The 19,704-nt window shown below is 50.5% G+C and overlaps 1 protein-coding gene across 1 annotated transcript in view; it reads right to left on the bottom strand.

Moving 5' to 3' along the window:
- LOC103526083 (protein CEPU-1) overlaps positions 1–16,935 on the bottom strand; it is a 131,239-nt gene extending 114,304 nt beyond the window's left edge. The window contains 2 exon segments of the mRNA XM_030464649.1: positions 16,769–16,853; positions 16,926–16,935. Of these exon segments, the coding sequence (XP_030320509.1) occupies positions 16,769–16,853; positions 16,926–16,935 (95 nt within the window).
- Positions 16,936–19,704: the final 2,769 nt, after the last annotated feature.

Raw genomic sequence — 19,704 nt, 5'->3', positions numbered from 1 at the left:
TTATTTTCCTCATAAATGGTGTGGAGCTTTGGGACCATTCCTTGGGGATGGGAAGGATGCAAAGCTGGTGACAATGCCACCAGCATCTCTGTAGCAAGATCCTGTCCCTAACCTCCAGGCCCTCTCATCTCCCACCTCCAGCTTCTCCAAAACAAAACATCCAGAGAGGAAAGAAACCTGGAGCTCATTCCATACCCTGCTATTCACTGGAAAAGCATCAGTGCTGCCAAATAAAGCCAGAAGAGACAGATTTTCCCATCCATCTTCCCCATAGATATTTTGCAGAGTTATCTGTGGTCATCCAAGCTGGTGAAATAAATGGGGGGGGGTCTCCCAAAACACAGACCCACGCTGGGGATAAGGCAGATTATGAGACCTTTATTTCCACCTTCTATTCCTCAGCATTCAAACCCCTCTCAGAGCTGCTGAGCATTAGCAAAGAGCAAGGGGAAAGGAGAAGAAAAGAAATCCAAAGAGAGAAAAAAAAATAATTAGCAATAAAGCCCTCATTGCCTCCATCCCTTGCTCTGGAGAGGCTGGGAAACTGGTTAATGGATGTCAGTTCTGTTTCCATTGAAGAAAATAAAAATCAATGCAAGGCTCTTTGGCAGGCAGGGCACAGCCACAGCCCTGCTGCTGCCTGGATTTTCCCACCCCAACCAGAAAAGGAATTTGCACCCACCTTACCCACCCAGCAGGTGCCCTATAGGATCCTGTAGGGGCAGGAGGAAGAGGAGCATCCCTAAGCCAACCCTCAAGCTGCTGATGCTTTAGTGCCATGGATTTCAGCAGCCACAGCTGTGCTGGGGTGGGAAGATGCTCAGCTCAAACTGCTGCCTTGGCAGATGCAATTAAAAAGAGAAAATTCCCTTTTCAACCACTATTGGGATGGGGTTTTTGGTTGGGTTTTTTGGGGGGGTTGTTGGTTTTTTTTTGGCTGGCAGAAGGGCCCCACTCTGGGTGGTCTCTGTAGTGCTGGAAGCTGAGTTTTTCCCTGCCTGCTAAGGTGTTTCAGCCTCTCATGCAGAAAAGATGCAGCTTGGACATTTTGTTAGCACTAAAAAGAATACTAATGAACTTGCAGGTTGCTGGATAAAGTAACTGATGACAAGCCACGTGCAGAACTGCTTAGCTGAATCCCCTGGATGTTAGAGGGATGAGACATAAATGGACTCAGGATTGGAAAAAAAAAAAAGAAAAAAACCCAACACACACAAAAAAACCCCAAACAAACAAATGAAAAAACCCTGTTTCTTCCCTCATCTCTGCTTGGTGAAGCATCAGGTGCCTACCTCTAATCCCATGCCCAGATTATGTTTGCTTTTCCCAGTTTTGATCCTATGGCTTCCTCTCAACCCTTGGGTTGGGATTTATCACCTCGAAATGCAAGCTAGCAACTTGGACCCCATTTCTTAGCAAATGGAGAGAAAAAACAACTGCTAGGAGACAATCTGTCTGACCTATTTTAGACATCTGCCTTAGACTGGGATGAATTGTACCCTAAAAAGCCCCATTGCTCTCCAGCCACTCCAAAGGGGGGGACTCAACAAACCCACTCAGATGCAGACATCCATCACCTGCGGGTAGAGGAGCAAATATTCCTGACTGCTCATCCTTCTCTGGGCCATCATGGAAAAATTAATGGCTTGAGAGCTGGATGCATCCAGCCTACACCTGCAGGGGAGCTCTTGGAAGCAAGTGCCAGCACTCCCAAGCTCACATCTTGGAATAGTTTAGGTTGGGAGGGACCTTTAAGGGCTATCCAGGCCAAAATCAAGCAGAGGAACTTGAGAAGGTCTTCAGGGATCATGTCCCAACTCAGAGAGCTCGGGGAGATGGGGACATGGGACTCCTCCTGCTCACTTGGCCATCTGAGCAAAGGGTCAGTGCCTTGGAAAAGGGGGGAGAGGGCTCATTCTGGCTGGGAAACCACACAAAAGAAAAGCTAAGGCAGCACATCCTACCCAAAGCAAAGCCCATCTCTGAAGAGGAGCTTTCTATAGAACCAAAAAACCAAACCCAAAGTCTAAAATCCATCACTGGGGAAAGGCTGGATGTGGATCCCATCTCCCCAGTTCTCAAGAACATCCCCTGATGTATTTTAAGCCTTGACTTTCACTGGAATGAGCTTATGTGCTCGTGCTCCTTGCCTGTGTGCCCAGCTAGCAATCTTCCCCAATAATGTGTGAAGCCTTTGGCCAATTTTAACTAAATTTGACAGAGGAACAGATGGCTCAAAGACATTAAGTACCTGCAAGTCTAGTACAGACAGGCAGCCAGGTAGAGGAGAGGGACTCTGTGAGTGCTCAATAGAGGGAAAGGCCACAGAAAAATGAGATTCATCCTCATCTGAACCTCAGAGAAGCCACACAGCACAAAGCCTTTCCTAACATCCCTGCCGCAGGCAGGGACTCATTTACTCCTACTTGGACCAAAATGAAACAAACTCGTAAGAAATCTGGCTTTATCAGCTCCTGTGCCAGTCAGAGGGAGGGGGGTTGCATATGAAAGCAGAGCCTGAGTGACAACTTCAAGGAAGGAGGAAAAGCACCCAGGATGGAAAGGCAAATTGCACCAAGGAACTGCTGGAAAGCTTGGACTGGGAGCAAACCCCCCAACATCTATCCCTGGAGCCTGAAGCCAGGGTGAGGGGATGGCTCCTGCACCAAATTTTTTGGGGTGTTTCCATGGAGAGCTCTTTCTTGCACCAAAGGAGGGCACACAACACATTATCTTGGCCCCAGGCTCGCACGCTACAAGCCAGTAATAGAAGTGCTCATCTATTTCCCATCAATGTATCTTTTTAATGAACTAAGATGGCTTTTTAAATAAATAAAACCTTTCACCAAAAATAGCTGCGCCGTCATCTATAATCCCCTGGAAACTTAAAAAGGTCTGAAATTGAGATGCAAAGCAATAGTTAGAGGTGGGGGTGGGGGGGGTGGTGTGGTGATGCAGCCACCTCCAAAGCTTTTGCAGCAAAAAAAAAAAAGAAAAAAACCCCAAAAATCCACATTCAAACCCTTCTGCACACACCTGCAAACACCTCGCCCTCCCGTTGCCAAAATAAATGTCAAAAGCAGTTTGCAAACTACCTAATGCTCACAAATTCCCAACGCTTAGGCAAGTACTATTTTTGTTTCAACATGGGGAAGAAGAGGCAGGGAGCAGCAAAATGACTTCATCTGCAAGGGGTGAGCTTGTGGGCCAAGCAGGAGGGAGGGTGCAGCAGCTGCCCTGGCTGAGCCAAAAACTGGGGTGGGCTCAAGGGCCACCTCCCCTTTCGTGTCTCCCAGCACCGTTCTCCCCTTTCCTCCAAGTCAAACAGATTTGTCCACAAAATCAGCTCCGGGTGGCACAGCCTCACCCAGCAGGTACAGATGGGCTCGGTGATCAAGATGAATCATTTGGCACCTGCAGAATGACCTGGATGCAACTGCACAACCAGCACCTCCTCCACGGCCAGGGCATTGAGAGGAGGGAAAAAAAAAGCCTCCAAAATAGGGAGGACCCCCACATCTGGGCCCTCTGTCTCCCCTCTCCTTCCCCACCAAGGTCTGGCGTGTTTGCTTCCCCCCAAAGGCCCCCTCCCCACTCTCAGACAAGGTTAATAGGGTAGAGAGAGAGCATCTGTTTATGAGAAGGTTATCAAGTGAAAGGCAGGAACGCAGCCTCCAAACCAGCTTTTCATAGCCTCTTACTTATTATTTAATTTGGCTCCAGTACGTGAAATTAGGCTAATGGCTGTTAAGTGGTTAAGGCACACACATTGTCCATCTGCCGAGAAGGCTCCAGGCCCTTGTTCTGTTTCAAAGGCTAAGGAGGAAAAATAATATGAGAGTTGCATGCTGTTAGTTTGAGAGCTCATAAATGCATTTGCTCCCTTTCTCCTCCGCTTTTTTATTTCTTTTATCTCCAGTGCTTTGCCTGTTGCAGCATTAGGAACTTCTGGAAAGCGAGTTGCTGGCCTTTTTATTATTCTTTTTCTTTTTTTTTTTTTTTTTTTTTTTTTTTTTTTTGTTATTGCTGTTGAATATTTTTTTTTTTTTGCCTTTTTTTTTTTTTGTCACTGAAAGGAAGGACAAGCCAACCAGTTCCAGCAATGCCACAGCCACCAGCTGCTGCAGTCCTGCCATCCAGGGATGCAAAGTGCAGCATCCCCCATTTGATCCCAGCTGCATTCCCAATACAACTCTCAGCTTCCAGCTCCTCTAGACCTGGTCTGACGGAGTCTGTGTCTCCATCATCATCTTCACAGCTTTCCTTACACAGGGGATGCTCATCCCCTTCCCACCTGGGCTCCTTGTTGCATTTAATGAGTAGCTCCACACATAACCATGGGGAATGGATGGTTTCCTACACGTTTTAAACTGAAATGCCACAAGCTCAGGCTAGAGCTGCCTTTTCCCTTGAGTTTCACGTCCCACCCCAGTGCCCACACAGATTCTTGGGTGTCTCATACAAGAGTTGAGCTCATTCTGTGACTAACGAGGTCCCTTGACCTCTACCTGTCTATTTATCGTGGAAGTGACAGAAATGTAACACCCAGCCCTCCGTAAAACCTGTCAGAAATAAGGACAGCTCATTCTCAAAACGTAAGAGAAATGCTGAAGTGGAAAAGGGATGGAGAGAGGGAAGAGATGCCCTGCTCCTGGCATCCATGAATGGACAAGGAAGGGCTGGATGAATTCTGGGCAAGTGAGCTAGAGAGAGGGTGGCAAAACTGCACATAAAACCTGGCCAAAAATCCTTAGAGGAAGACTTCATAGACACCAAAAAACCTCTCTAGAGTGACTTTTTGTCCTTTGGTCCCCAGACACAGTTTGCACTCTCTGCCTTGCCCACTGAAGGACGAGGTTTCACTGCTGGGTAAAGTCTTGGCATGGCTGAACCTGGTTTTATTGAAACAGGTTGCTGGCTGGACATGGAAGGAGCTATAAGGAACACCATGTGGGTTTTAAGCAGGTTCTGCCTGTGTCTCCAGGAGCAGACACCTGGGATTGCTGCAGTCCATCCCCCAGGGCTCACACTTTGCTCATCCTTGGCTTTTTACTTATGGATACCAGGAGCTTGGTCCCTCCGTGGCATCAGAAGTGGGGAGGGGGAAAGTGTAAGCAGAAATACCTGAGCCCAAGGAGTCCCAGGACCCCAGAAACCAGGGTCCATGTGAGAAGAGGAACTGCTTTCTAGAGAGCAGCCCTGGGGAGAAGCAGGAGCAGGGGCAGAAGGAGGAAGGAGCCCTTGAGCTGCAGCAAGAAAATAACAGCTCAAGCCCAGCTCTCTCCTCTATGAGCTGAGATGTCTCTGAGCAAGAAGGGTTATTTATGGGGACACGAGGAAGGAGAAGGCAGCTGAAGAGCATTTCTCATTTCCCTCCATTACTGCAACAACCCCACTTGAAATTCAGCTTTATATCTTCCTTCCCAAGCCCAGGAAAAAAAAGATAAAACAAACCCAAAACAAAAAATGCCATAAAGTCATCCCCCCCCCAGCCTCTTGTTATCCTCCTGATTTTGCCAGAGGTTACTGGGGCTGCTTCAGCCTCACAGCAGGAGGAACAAGCAGCAGTTGGCACTACCTGGAGAAAAGATTAGAGAATTTATTAAGGGCTTTGTCCCCCCACTTCTCCCCAGAGCAAGGCACTGCTTTTCCTGAGTACAGCTGCAGCATCTACACCAGCTCCTGCTGCTTTATCCCTGTCTCCTGCCTCTCTCAACAGGCAGCTCCCTGAATTCCTCTCCCCCTGTATAGTATCTTTGTTCATGAGCTGTGCCCAAGGTATATAAATCTATACATCTACAACCCCATCAGCTCAGCCTCTGTGTGTGATGCTGGATGGTGTGTGCAGAACACAACCGTGCTGGGGGGTGGTTGGTTGTAATACTCCTCTCCAAAATTACCTCCCATCTATTCATTTTCCTACTCCTCTCCTGGGTTCCTGCTGAACCTAACCCAGAATACAGCATCCAGGCTTTGCGTTTTTGTTTTTTTTTTAATTTTAAGGGAAAGGATGAGGCAAAAAAAGGAAATGAAACCGAGTGCTGATCGCAGGGATAAAGGGGCTGGAAAAACCACCAAAAGTGAGATGCTCAGCCCATGTCCTGCAGCTCTGCACCTGCTTGGGCTGACAAATAAATGCATGGCCTGCAAAGCTGTCAGGGATTATGGAGAGGAGAGTGGGACTAAAGGGAACTTGCCCAGATTTGGCTGAACAGGATGGAAAACTTTCCCTGGTTCGGTGAGTGAGCTTCTGCAGTATTTTTTATTTTTTTTTCAGCTGGCAAACCCCCTGCTCTGACACATTGCTGTGTGTCTGTGCTGCTTCCAGTCCTGTTTTTTCCCCTCACAGCCTGGTAGGAGCTATTAAGCTATCCTAGCAGAAGTCTGACACCAGGAGAGTTTTGTGTGAATAGCATATCCCAGCAAATCTGCAGGATAGAGAACATCTGAAAAATCAGGTTAAAGGATAAATACTGACAGGCTCTGACTGGAGAGAGGAGTCTTCACTCAAACACCTGAACAAACTGAAGGATTGCTACTCTTTTCCCCTAAAATGATGCTGAACCAGGCTGGTGGTGATGGAAGAGTAGAAGAAGGAGGTGATCCTCCAGCTGAAGAACCTTGCCAGGTTTCTACAGAGCCTTCAGCCCAGAGTGTGGAGGGCTCCCACCTGGATTTCAGGAGCAAACTGGCAGGGCAGGACTTGCAGGAAGGCTCTGAGGAGTCCTCTGCACTCACATGTTGCCAAGGAGCATATGCAACGAAGGGGAGAGTTACAACAGAGCTTTGCTTCTGATCATCAGTGGGTTTGAAGGGTTTTCTTGGCCTAAGTCACCAAGAAATTTGGCAAGAGGTTTCCCAAGCAGTGAGCTGGCAGTTGTAGGAAGGAGGGTGGCTTTATCCAAGACAAAAAAATAAAAAATAACCAACAAAAAAACCAACCCAGGGAGATAGCTTCAAACTAAAGCTGACAGGGGAGAAAAGTGAAAGGAAACATCCTCATGGGCACAGCAGCTGCTTTGGAGGCAGCAGGGAAAACTGGTGGAGATGAGGGTGAGCTTGGAGCAGAGTTTTTCCCAAGCTGACAGCCTGGGAGGAGGAGACCTGAGGAGGGCAGGCTCCATCTTTTTCCTCCCATCATTTTAAGAAAAAAAAGCCTTGACCCCTTCTTACCCTGGACAGGGAAAAAGCAGGAGATGTTCCCAGCCTGGCCATGGGCTGGGAAATGGCTCTGCCCCTGCTGGGATCTGCAGCCCGAGCTGCTAAGGGAGTGATGGATGAAGGAGGAGGAGAAAGCTGCAGCTTCAGGTTCTGCAGCAGCAAATGGCCTCAGTGATTAAAACTGAGTGGGCAGTTGTGTATCACTCTGGATTTTCTGCCTCCTTCCTTGCTAGCAGTGACTCAGGAATATTCTTCATCGCCCTCAAGTGAGGATATGATCATTTTCTGCCACTTGAGATGAAGCTAATTTTACAGCAGCTTAGAGAGAGAGAGAGAGATGTCATGTGCTGATGTCAGTACTGCCTGCATCCCACATCAGTGCAGCATCGCCAGGCAAGGGGTGCTGACTGCTGGAACTTAGACCATCCCAATATTAGGAGAGAAATACCAGAATCCAAGGGAGGTTCTTCTGGAGCTGCAAGGGTCCCTGCAAGATGAAAGGAGCAAAGCTGTGGAGGATGGAGACCTCCCAGCAGAGAGACAGACAACAGCAGCCCCTCTCCAGTCAGGTTTCTTAGGAGAAGCACCCAAGACAGTCTGAAGGTTTCGAACATCACCCCAAGAGGACCAAGGTGCTGAAAAAAAAGGGCTCAAAGGACAGATTCCTCCACTCAAATCCAACCCAGTCCCACAGGGACCAAATTACTGAAACCACAACCCTGGGTGTCAGGAGCCCACGCTCCAGAGTGAAAAGTTTGTGAGTGCCAAAGGCAAATTTTTCCCTTGGCACATCAGAGCCTGGATCTGGCTGGGCTTCCCACCTTATCCTCTCTGTGCTCCCCATGGAGCTGGGATGGCAGAGGAACCGGTGCCACCACCAGCACTGCAGCTGGACCGCCCGGGGTCCTGGCTGGGAACCTACTAGCCCTACAGCCACATCCAAATGGGTTTTTCTTGCTTGCTGATGGGGTCATTTATTTCTTTTCGAGCTGCAAAAGCTGCCTTCACACCAGGCCCTGGCAATGCCTGGCCAGGCACCCTGGGTGAAGCCACAGCCTCCCAGCCACCGGCCGGGATGTGATTCCTTGACAGCCCTGGCTTCAGGAGCTAACTGGCAGGGGTGGCTGCATTTGCAAGGGAAACAGAGCGGTGCTGCCAGCTTTTAGTGACAAAAGGAGTGTTTATAACAGGCGTGGTGACAGCTGTCCGAATGCCACATTTATTTACAAAACGTTAGTTAAATTACTGACAGTTGGTGCCGCAAAGGGAAGCTGAGAGGAAGAGCTGACATCTCCCCAGTGCATCGATTCAGCAGCCTCCCCTTCCACCTCTCCCTGAAAAACCCTTGGTGCTGAGGACTCTTTCCCACTGAACCTCCCCGGGGTCCTCCTGCAATTCCCACCCAACCCAAAGGATGGGTCCTAGGAGGGTGGGTGAAGTTTTTCCTCCTTCTGGAAGGACCAAGAAGTCACTTCCCAGCCTGGGATCTCTTCAGCCCTTGGCTCTCTGTTGACACTTCCAGTGCCACTGGAAAGGATGGAGGTCACCAAAATGCCTGGCATGAGCTTGTTCCAGGCTCAGAGAGGTGTCTGAGGTGAAGGGCCCCAATGTTTTGCTGAACAGTGTCAACAGCTGCTGGCTTGAACCCAGCAAGGAAATGGCAGCTGCTGTCCTCCAGGAGCCAAGGACAAGCAGAAAAATTTAGGAGTCCCAGCAGACACGCACCAGTGAAGGCATCTCCCTCAACCAACCACCTCCAGGAGGAAGGGTGGACTCCAGAAGTCCCCCAGAATGGGATTTAGACCTCCTGCCCTTGTCCTACCTGCCTCAGAATACAGATTTTCTTTAACTTCACAAGTACTCAAGTCAGGGCTAATGGATCCCTTTTGCTCCTGGTGCCTGTGGAGGACTAAATCCCATCACTTGGCACCCACTGGAGCATCTCTAAACTGCTCCCTCCAAACACCACCCTGCTTTGCCCTCTCACCTTGTGCAAGTTTGCTGAGCAAACAGGGTCACGCTGAAATCTGGCCTTGGAAAATGTATATTCAACATCCACCCTGGCTGGTTCAACACAGAACAGCTCCTCTGATGAGAAGAAAGCAAAAGGAGGGATTGAATCAGCTGGAAAAAATGATTCCAAAATGTAAAGCAGCTCGGAGGTGAGAAGGGAAAGAATTTTTTCAGCTAAAGAGAACTCTGTGTATCCAGAAATCCTCCCCTTCTGAGACTGAATGGAATCAAAATTGCTCTGTTTCAGATTTGCAAACTCACAATCTCACTGCAGCTTGATCAGAGCATTTCCTGCAGAACTTAAGATGCTTCAATGAACTTAGAAACTCAGATTAAAAGGAATACTATTTTTCCAATACTATTTTCCAACCCAATCTTCCCAACAAGGGAATCCTAAACTAAGTGTTTTCCAGCCAAAGTACAAAAGAAAGAAATGGATTTTTTTTTTAAACTAAAGGGTCTGTTTTAAAAATAAAAACTTGTACATTTCTTTATGTAACAAACTGTACAAGCCTGAGTTTTTTTTAATAAAAGCACAAGCAAGAGGTGCTCACTTAGCTCCTGCAATGCAAGATAAGCATCAGACCTTCAGAGCCTTGGAAAATACTTACTCAAGTGTTCACCTGGGTCACTCTTCCTTTGAACCCATCAAGAGCTTTGTACTGGACTACAAGAGAATAAGGATGTAAGATAAAGATTATCCTGGAATAAAGCCCTGAACCTGTAATGTACTGAATTTGGAGGGCTTTAGGGTAAGAACCTAAATATACCTTCAAGTATCAGCGCTGTGCCTATCTGTAGGTCCAAACCATCTTGAGGTGGCTCTGAAGATGGAGCTGCCCTGGGTAATTTAAAAGCAAAATATCCAGTTTTCTGACAGTTTTCTTTCATGCCTCTTATTCCACCTACGTAAGAAACTCGAGTTTGAAAAACACAGCATTTTTAACACAGCATTTTTGCTGAACAGAGGATGTGAAGCTGGCGAAATAATAATAATCCCACCATGATGACTGATAAAAAAAAGAAAAAAGGGGGACAAAAATTAAAACCACACTCCAAAATCCAAAGGAATAAATGTTTGGATGGTGGCCGGGGCTCTGCATGTGTCTGATAAAACAGACGCAGGTGTCAGAGCCATTTATGGTTGCAGGCACTGAGCCGGTCAAAATCTCCATCTCTGGGAAAAAAAAAACCCGAAAACCTGTGATATTTCACCAGCTGCTCATGTTGGAAGGTGGTTTTATTCCTTATTTACTCTGTCCTCATTGACATGCAGAGCTGGACTCGCATGTCTCCTGTTTGACCCTTGGTGTCCTTTCCTCTTCAGCTCTCTCCCCAAAGGTGTCCTCACCTTCAGACCAGGCTTCAGCTCTCCAGACCTTGGCTCCATCTCCCTAATCCTGGTTTTTCCAGAGGAAAATCCAGCTGCAAAGCCAAGTTTACCTTCAGCCTTTCCTTACCCACCCATCTGCTCTTCTGCATCCTCACTTTGCACGTAAACCAAGGACTGCTTCCCTGCATGGCTGCTGGTGGTGAGAGCCAAGGCCACTCATTGCCAGCTGAAGAAACCTTATTTAAGGCAACATTTTTAATATACTCATGATTCAGACACCTTTGGCATTTTCAGCATCCAGACCCAAGTCTCAGACTTGGCCCCTTCGTGGCTGTAGCACCTCTGAAAAACCAAACCTCAGGAGAGCATTTCTTATTTATTTATTTATTCCCATTTATCCCAGGGTAGTTCCCACTTAATGGGGTGTACACTAGTTCCTTCCTGATTTTCCCTTTTCCTCCTAAATGAAAACAAGGGTGTTTGAGCTCAAACTGGAAAGTCTGGGCAGGTCCAGAAGGAAGAAAAAAAAACTTCACTAGACCAAGAGGAGGATTTTTCCAGCAGCATCACTTGGAGTGACTCCAGTGAAGCCAACACAAGAGGCAATAATTTAGGCAAGCTGAAGACAACCACATCTCCACCCCACAGAGCTGCCAGGTCACAGTGTGCATGGCCAGGCAGCAGCATGCTGGGTGCCCCAGGGGACTCTGCCAGCCTGGGGACAGTCCCCAAGGATGGCCAAGAGCTACAGATAAGGCCAGCTGCCTGCCAGCCACAAACACCTAGGTCAGCTCACACTTGTGATGGGAGAAGCATCTCAGCAGCATCTGGGGCTATGGGTTGTCCCACAGCTGGAGGTGGCATTGCTTTTGCTTCATCTTCTACCTGGTGATCATTCCCCTCCCACCCAGCTCTACAGAACCCCAACCACACACCATGTCCCCCTGCCACAAAGATTTCTGACACTGAAAAAGACTTCCAGCAGCCCCTATAAACTCCAAGCAAGGGCAGGACACTGGTGGCCATGTCCTCCAGTAGGACACTCCTGGCATTCTCCTTACTGATGGATGCAGCCTGCCTCAAAAAGCCTGCAATGCAAGCAGATGACTCACAGAATGGAAGTATTTTGAGTGCTACACACAAATAAACCCATTTACAGGACCTTACAGGCACCTTACATCACATGAAGAGTAGGTTTAAGGGCCAAAAACCCTGGCTTAGCAATTAGAAATGCCACCCTCCACTGGGCAGTCACCTGCAAGGCTCCTCTCTCTGACCTCCTATTCTCTTTGCCTTTCTTCCTCCCCATCAGCCCTTCCCATCCCAAAGGAGCAGGGTACCACTCTGTTTGACTTAAATCTATCCAGAACTGGGAGCCTGGAGATATTTAACCCTCTGCTGGAGATGACATGCTTGTCCCCTAGGAGACTCCAGTGAACTACAGGCAGTGAACTATAAAGGGAAACCCTCCTCTGGCACAGCAATCAGGAACTTGCCTCATCTCAGATGGAAATTGCACTCAGGGAGAAAAAGATAAAAAAAAAAAAAAAAAAAGATAATCCATGCATATGACAATTTTTTTTTTCCCCTACTTTAAGCTGATTCCATCTCAGAGATGGGAGAGAGGTGGTGAAGATTTGCTGACATGTCACTTTTAGCAATAAACTCCCCTTTCAGAAAGATGCCATCGCAAGCAAAGTCATTGACTCACAAGCTGCAACCAACCACCACCAGCATCACACGTGGGCACTGCCTGGGCTCCTGCAGCCCCTCTGCTGAAGGATCTCCAGGAACATGGAAAAGAAAAGCCTGGCCAAAAAGGAGGACCACTCCTGGTGCTCCTGGAGGACCCAGGAATGATGGGAGGAGGAGAGGCAGAGGTGAAGTGGCACCGATGGGAGCAGAAATTCACATCCTAATCCTGAGTGCTGCTCACATAGGAGAGGTTTGGAGGAGAAGGTGAATGTGCTGGAGTCAGGACAACCCTTGGTGTCTGAGTTGCCAGCTCAGCTCCATCCTCAGGCAGGATTCCTGGGGCTGGTCCCAGCCTATGTGCTCAGGAATTCTTCACTGCTCTGTAACAACAAAATAACCCCAGGAGATGTCCCTGGTTTGGGCTTGGGAAGTGGGCAGAGAAGCAGTCTGGGCTTTGCTGGGCAAGGCTCTGACATCAATAACTGCAGCAGGACAAGAAAATCCCAAGTATTGAGCTTGGGAGACCATGGGAATGGGATGGGAGATGCACACAAGGGAGGAAATGAGGATCTTGGCAGATGTGCAAGGGTGGGGTGGAGGGGTGGCCAGGTAGGGCAGGAGATGGGAGTGCTGGGATGAACAGAGCATGATTCAGAGTGCCCAGAGAGTTTGTTGGGGTGTGGGGACTGGCTGGTCAAGCAACACCCTCAGTTTTTGGGGTTATTGCAGCAAAGGTGGGAGTGGGGAGCCTGGAGCAAACCAGACACAGAGCCCTGCAGCTGCTGAGCAGGCTTGAGCAATCATGGCTGGACCCTTTCATCAACAACCTCTGCCCTGTCCTGCTCTCACTTGTCTTATTTGGACTTAAAAGAGTCACAGAAAACAGCCCCATTGCTGAGAAAGATTCTTTTCTGCTTCACAAACCAGCACTTAGTTTGCATCCATCAAACAAACGTGCTTGATTTTGGTCTGTTTCACAGCCAACTTATCATTTCTCCAAAATGCCTTCAAGATCACAACAGGGGCAATATAAATTTGCAAAACAGGCTCAGGCAAACCGTGGCAGATCTCAGAGGCAAAGTGCATGGCCTTTTTCTAACCCTAAGTGGAAAGGACAGGAAACATCATGGTTAAAAAAAAGCAAACCCACAATTTTTAACACGCATTGAGCTCACGTTTGGCTCCCAGAATCCAAAGGGGAACAAATAAAGGAATGGTGTCACCCTGCTAAGAAAACCAGGAGATGTACAGAGAAATGACCCTCATCCTACAGCCTGACCTGCCCAAGGCACAGACAAATTCTGGGGCCACCACTCAAATGCCTGCACCTGGGACTGTCAGAGCCTCTCTGTGGAAAGTGCTGACTGAAGCCAATTAAAGTGAAATCATAATCAAGGCATTTGTTGTGGTGCTGAGAGAATGACTCCAAAGGTCTCAGCAATGCCTGGACTCAGTTCAAACACTGGATGGGAGTTCAGGATGGGTTTTCTCCAGCGTGAACCACTCGCTGCTGGGGAGGGCAGATGTGGGAGGGGGTGCAGACCATCCTCATCCTCACCAGAAACAGCTCTGACCTTCACACACATCCAAACCCTCCCCAAAACCAGGAGCAGCCCCAGGACCAAGATGTGCATCAGCAAAAATTCCAAGCTCTTGCACCCATCCCCAAGCCTTTTCCTCCTCCTCCAGGTTTTGCTGCATCCAGGGGTAAGTCCTGCCTCTCCTGTCCCAGATGACAGCTCTGTCCCGAAGTCTAACCCCAGATTTAAATTTAATGCAATGACCTGAAGTGCTGCTACCAAAACAAGACACATGACCACAGCCCTGGCACACATCAGAGACAGAAGGAAATACCTGAACATCACTGGTGTCTCTGTGAGTCCTAATACTATATTTACAGCAGCCAGGTTTGCACAGAGCAAAGCCTGTGCCTTTTCCAACAGGGAATTCTCCTCATGGCCATCAATCCAGCTCCTTTCACAGGCACTGAATTAGCTCTGCTTGGAGGAGAGGTGGGGATGGAGATGAAAAGAGCCTCCTTGGCTGAAAGCAGCCCAGAGACCTGGGCACCCAGCCACCCCAGACAGAATAACCCATTTCCAAGCCCTCCTCCCCTGGGTGCTACAGGACTTCCTGAGCACTTCAACTGCTGCTGCTAAGTTCTCCCCTTGCTCTCCCTTTTGTTGGCTGTGAAAAAACCAAGCAAGCACCTCTAGAAACACCTCCTTCCTTCCAAATCCTTGGCTGCACCTCACCATCCTCTCACCCCACATGGAAATGAGAGGAAAAAGAGAAGAATTTGGTTTGTTTGGGTTTGCTTTTTTTTTTCTCCTTTCTGTGCCCTTTTTTTCCTGACTGCCACCCTAGCAGAGGGCAGGGTTGGGAAGGGGGAGCAGAAGTGGGGTCTGCTGAAGCCTTTCTGAGCAGAATTGCTATTCTGAACAAGTTAACTCCTCCACAACAGATCGATGGTTACACAGGGAGGGGAGAAGGCAGGAAGATTCACGCTCCCTTGATTTCCTCCTCTGGAAATGGGTGATTTTCCTCTGCACATCATGGCCACAGGGAGCAGGACCCACCATGGGGATGCAGCAACTCCCACCTCAAACCAGAAGGAAAATGCCACTGCAACAAAACCCCCCCAAATCCTCCATCCTCTCCAGCTACCAAACCAGTGCACCAAGTCAGCAAGCCAGACATTAATTTCCAAGAGCAATTCCCAAGCCAGGGGTGAGACAGCAGGAATATCATCTGCACAGTTTGCACACCCCAGAACCCACGTGCCAGTCTCCTGTGGCACACTTGGAGTTGACAAAGCACCTGGGGAGGGACACACAGACACCCCTTGCCACCAGACCAGCTCCTCAGCTGAACTGGGATGTGCATATGGCAGCCCTGGGGTGATGACAAGCTGCTGTTCTCCCTCTCCAGAACAGGATTTGTCCTTTTTCCCACTGGGTCTCCCTGAGAGAGGGCAAACACCCCTCCTGCTGACCCACCCTGCTTCTCTTTGTTCTCCCAAGACACCCACCAGGCAGGGCTGACAGGTCTACCCCAGCCACCAGGGGTGCCAGGCAGGGCACCAGCAGAACCAGCACAGCAGTTTCTGTGCCAGAAACCCTTTCTCAGGCCCCCAACCAGAACACCAGTGATTTCCTTCCATCCAGTAAGTTCGCTGAGCACCAGTGCCCACTCCCACCCTACTGCTGCCACCTCCTGTGGATTTTACAGACCTCCAGTAAGCTGACCCCAACACCCCCATGCCAAGATCCACAGGATTTCTGGTGCTTGGGAGGGCACAGCCTTTCAGGAGAGGAAAGGAGCTGCTTTTTTTATTTCAGCCCAGCTCAGTGGGGCAAATTCCTAAGCAAAACACCCTGTCCTCCTCCCTCAGCCACCCACTGCCCACTCGTGCCAGGAACACAAGACAAACCCGGATGTCACAACACAGGGAACCTGTGAGATCTTTGGGGTGGGGGGCTGCAAACAGGATTCACCTTTCCAGGGACCAACCCCAGCCCTTGGAAAAAGAGACCTGGATGAAATTCCTCAGGAGGTTTGGGGTTGTGGGGTTTTTTTGGGGTTTTTTTTGTTTGTTTTTTTTTTTGCCCTGGCTTGGCCCTGCTCCACTCGCTGGCGTAAAGCAGGAGTGCACACACCCAGCTGGCCCCACAGATGTTTGTGTCACCTACGCAAACGCCGCCGGAGGAAAGTCACTCCCTGAGCACTCCGGAGTTGCAAGCCCCACTTTCCCAAGGCTGCAATTAAAACCTGTCTTTTCCTTTTTCATCTCCCTATCAAACATCCTCTGGGATGACTGCGCCCATCTGCTGCGAGGACGGGGATGGGTATGATTTGGGCAGAAGATATCCCAGAAGTTCCACCTTGTCAAAATTACACATTTCTTGGCAGCCCCTGCATCCCTCAGATCCCTGCTGCAGGTAACAGGACCCCAGAGCAATGCCTGGACCCACATTTCCCCCACACCCCGAAGAGTTCATGCTAGTGGGGAGCAGCAAACCCCTGTACCCAGAGCAAGGAGGGCAGCACCCTCCTGCCCAGAGCCAGCCCCATCCTGGACCCCTCACCCCATCCCAGCAGGTCTAGGCATGGGAAAGAGGTACAAATCCCAGTGTGGGGGGGTTGACAACTCCTCCTTTCTCCCAGCTGGGTTGGTTTGACACGCATGAAGGCACCCCCAGCACTGCCCCCCAGGAGCACAGTGATGTTTACCCCCACCAAACGCAGCCAAATGCCCAAACCATGAAAACCAAGAGCAGGAGCCAAGCCCAGGGTGGGGCAAGTGGCCAAAAGAGAATCACACTCCCCCTTTTTCACTCCCCAATAACTTTTCCAGAGACAACCAAGGGGGAGACAACACCAAAGCCCAATCTCCCGACACCCAAACCTCTCTGCTTGCCACCCTGCGCGGCCAACCGAGACCACTCGGCCCCTGCGGGGGAAACTGAGTCACGTCTCCAAAGACACCAAGATGCCTTCCCCGTGCAGCGGGACCCCCCCGGGTAGACACCCCCCCTCCCAAGGCAGAAATGCAGCTGCTCCTACCTGAGCGTGGCACTCTCCCCTTGCCGCACAGTCACGTTGTCCATGGCTTTGGGGAAGGTGGCATCTCCGCTGCGCACGGGCACTCCTGCGGGCACAAGGAAGAGCAGCCTGAGACAGAGGACGACCAGGCACCTCCAAGGCAGGGCTAAGCACCCACCGACCCCCATCCTGGGCAGCAGGGACTTTTCCAACAGGCAAAAAACACACCCGACAAAGGCCACCAGGAGAGAAAAAGGGGGTGTGCGTGGGGGGGGAAGTGGAGTGGGGGAAGGGGGGGTGTGGGGAGGTGGGGTTGAGAAGGGGAGAGGAAGGAGAAGCTGCGTGTGTGTGGGGATGGGGGGGAGCAAAACGACCGGGGCGAGCGATGCGGAGCTCCACGGAGATCAGGAGAGCCCCCGGCAAGGCAGCCTGAGAGCACTGAGCCTGCCGAGAGGCATCCGGAGGGAGTCCCCAGTATCCTTGGGTGAGGGAGGAGGACGGGAGGGCCGGGGGGGTGGGGAGGAGGAGGAAGAGGAGGAGGAGAAGTGGCAAAGGTGCTGGACGCTGGGCGAGCCGGCTCTTCCAGGGAAGCAGCAGTCCGAGGCTCACTTGGGCGAGGAGGCACCGGCTGAGCCCCGCTCCCGCCCCGCACGCTTGTCCCGAGTTGTCAGCGCGGAGCGGGGCCAGTCCAAAAAACCAGTAAAAACCAGAAAGAAAAAGCGAAACAAAACAAAACACCCTCGGAGAGAACTAGAGAACAGGTCCAGATGCAAAGAGACACAGCAGCGGGCAAAGGCTTCCCGGGAGCCTGACAGTTCCTCTCCTCCAGCCCCGCGGTCGGGTCCCAAAGGCGGGCTGGTCCAGAAGGGATGCAGGACGCCGGGATGCAGGACAGGGGATGCCGGGGTGCCCTCAGCGGCGAGAGGCCGGGGTGCGGGGCAGCGGGGGCGGCGGCGGCGGCAGCAGCATCCCCGCCCCGCCGGCCGGCAGCATCCCTGGGCGGCGGGATGCAGGCTGACTGCCCGGGGTTGTCATGGCAGCGGCTCCAGCCCCGGCCGCAGCTCGGGCTCGAGTTCCCGCACACGCACCCGCACACCGGCAGGCGGGGAGCAGCGAGCACTCCACCCGCCAGCCCGGGCGAAGGACACCCACTTTAACCCCCGCCGCACCGGGCTCCTCGGGGGGAGGTGGTGGCAGCAGGACAACCCCCCCATCACCTCAAGCCCGCTTCCCCGCCGCGCTTACCTGCGCCCAGCACCACTCTACATCTAACATTTGCCCTCCTCTGCCTCCGCAGCCAACCCTCCCCAGGCAGCAAAGCCCCTCTGCAGGAAGGGAAACTGAGGCACGGGACAAATTCTTCCCCTCCCACCTTCCCCCCCCGTCCCTAAGTCAAGCAGGAGAGGCAGGAGCTTGCCCTCCCGCTCCTCTGCACCTCTCACAGCATGAGCTTAAGTGGCGAATTCCTCCCCCCGCCACCGGCACGGTCCCCGCGTACTTTTTATCAGCTCATAATTTAACCAATATCTTGCTTATGCCTGGTAATTCCTCCTTCCCTCCGCTAGCGGCTAAACACATTAATATTCCCAGGCACAGTTTCATGCTGGGGAAAGGTGCCGGGGAGCCATCCTCGGAGCACAAAGTCTCAGAGCCAGCAGCCAGGCAGAGCTTTTAGGGGGTGCTGAGCCCCTGGAGTCTGCCCCCCTGAGCTACACGATCCCAGAAATAGGGGAAAGAAGGCTCCCCCCCACCCCTGGTGACTCCTCTGCAACACAGGACTCTATCCAAAAATTCCTCCCTCCCTCTATCCCCCACCGTGTGCTCAGCAGCTATTACACAGCACCAATTTCTTTTTTTTTTTTTTTTTTTTTTTTTTTTTTTTTTTTTTTTTTTTTTTTTTTTTTTTTTTCCCCTGGAATTGCTGCCAACCTGAGCTGGATTCAAACTGGTGACCTAGATGTGAAAGGATCCATAGCCCGTTACTAATCCCTGGAGCCTCTGAATCCCCTGTAAACTACTGCTTAATTCACTAACTGTGCTATTTAATCTCTAAAACATTATGGAGCTGTGCTGGGCAAAGGAAACACTCCATCAAATAAAGCTTTATTATTATTGTGCGTGCTGATAGGTCATATGAGAAGGGGATTGCTTTGCAAGTCTCTTTCTCTACTTCTTCCCCTTTGGAAAGCTCTCTGGCTCCTTGAATTTAGCACTGGTGGGACGTGCTGCCTCCAGTCCAAAGGGGACAGCAGCTTTTCCCAGCTATTTGGCATAAGGAATTAAATCTCTGCAGCTCTCTGCTCCTGGCTGCTCTGTCTGGTAACCACCTCCCTTCACATCCCACGGACAGCACAGGAGGGGGACCCTGAAACCTGACTGCAAAAAGCAAGACCACCAGCAACAGGGTGAAACAAGGTTATGGCATTGCACAAGTCAGTGAGGAATAAAAGAATAATAAAAATAAAAGAATAAAAGACCTTGCTTCTGCTGATTCCTGCAGCATCCAAGCACCCCGGGCAGGATGGGGACCACCCTTGGGTGCAGGACCCACGAGCCACCACCTCAGTCATCACACCAGAGCTTGATCTCATTGTGAGGCTGCTCCTCTGGATGGGCAGAGCCCATCTCCTGTGTCAGCAAAATCAAAGGGATTCCAATAACCACAGCCAGTTAACCTTTTAACACAGCCCAGATTGCCAGGAGCATCTTAAATCACAAGAGAAAGCACCTGCCTACACTCAGAACCTGTGAGGTTGGGGCAGAACATGACCCTGAGCAGCCTCAGCCCTTGCAAGGGCTGAATTTGGCCCATTGTTAGGAGATCATCAGCACAGGCTGAAAAATCCTGAGGAATTTAAATCCAATATCACCAGCTCCTGCATACTAAAGCCCAGCAGAATCCCTGGTCTGTCTGCCCATCTCCCTCTCTTGCATACATACAATGTACATATAAATCA

This window comes from Calypte anna, chromosome 24, assembly GCF_003957555.1.
Source record: "Calypte anna isolate BGI_N300 chromosome 24, bCalAnn1_v1.p, whole genome shotgun sequence".
Taxonomy (NCBI): domain Eukaryota; kingdom Metazoa; phylum Chordata; class Aves; order Apodiformes; family Trochilidae; genus Calypte; species Calypte anna.
Note: the sequence above shows the minus strand (reverse complement) of the source record. Positions and strands in the feature narration are given on the sequence as shown.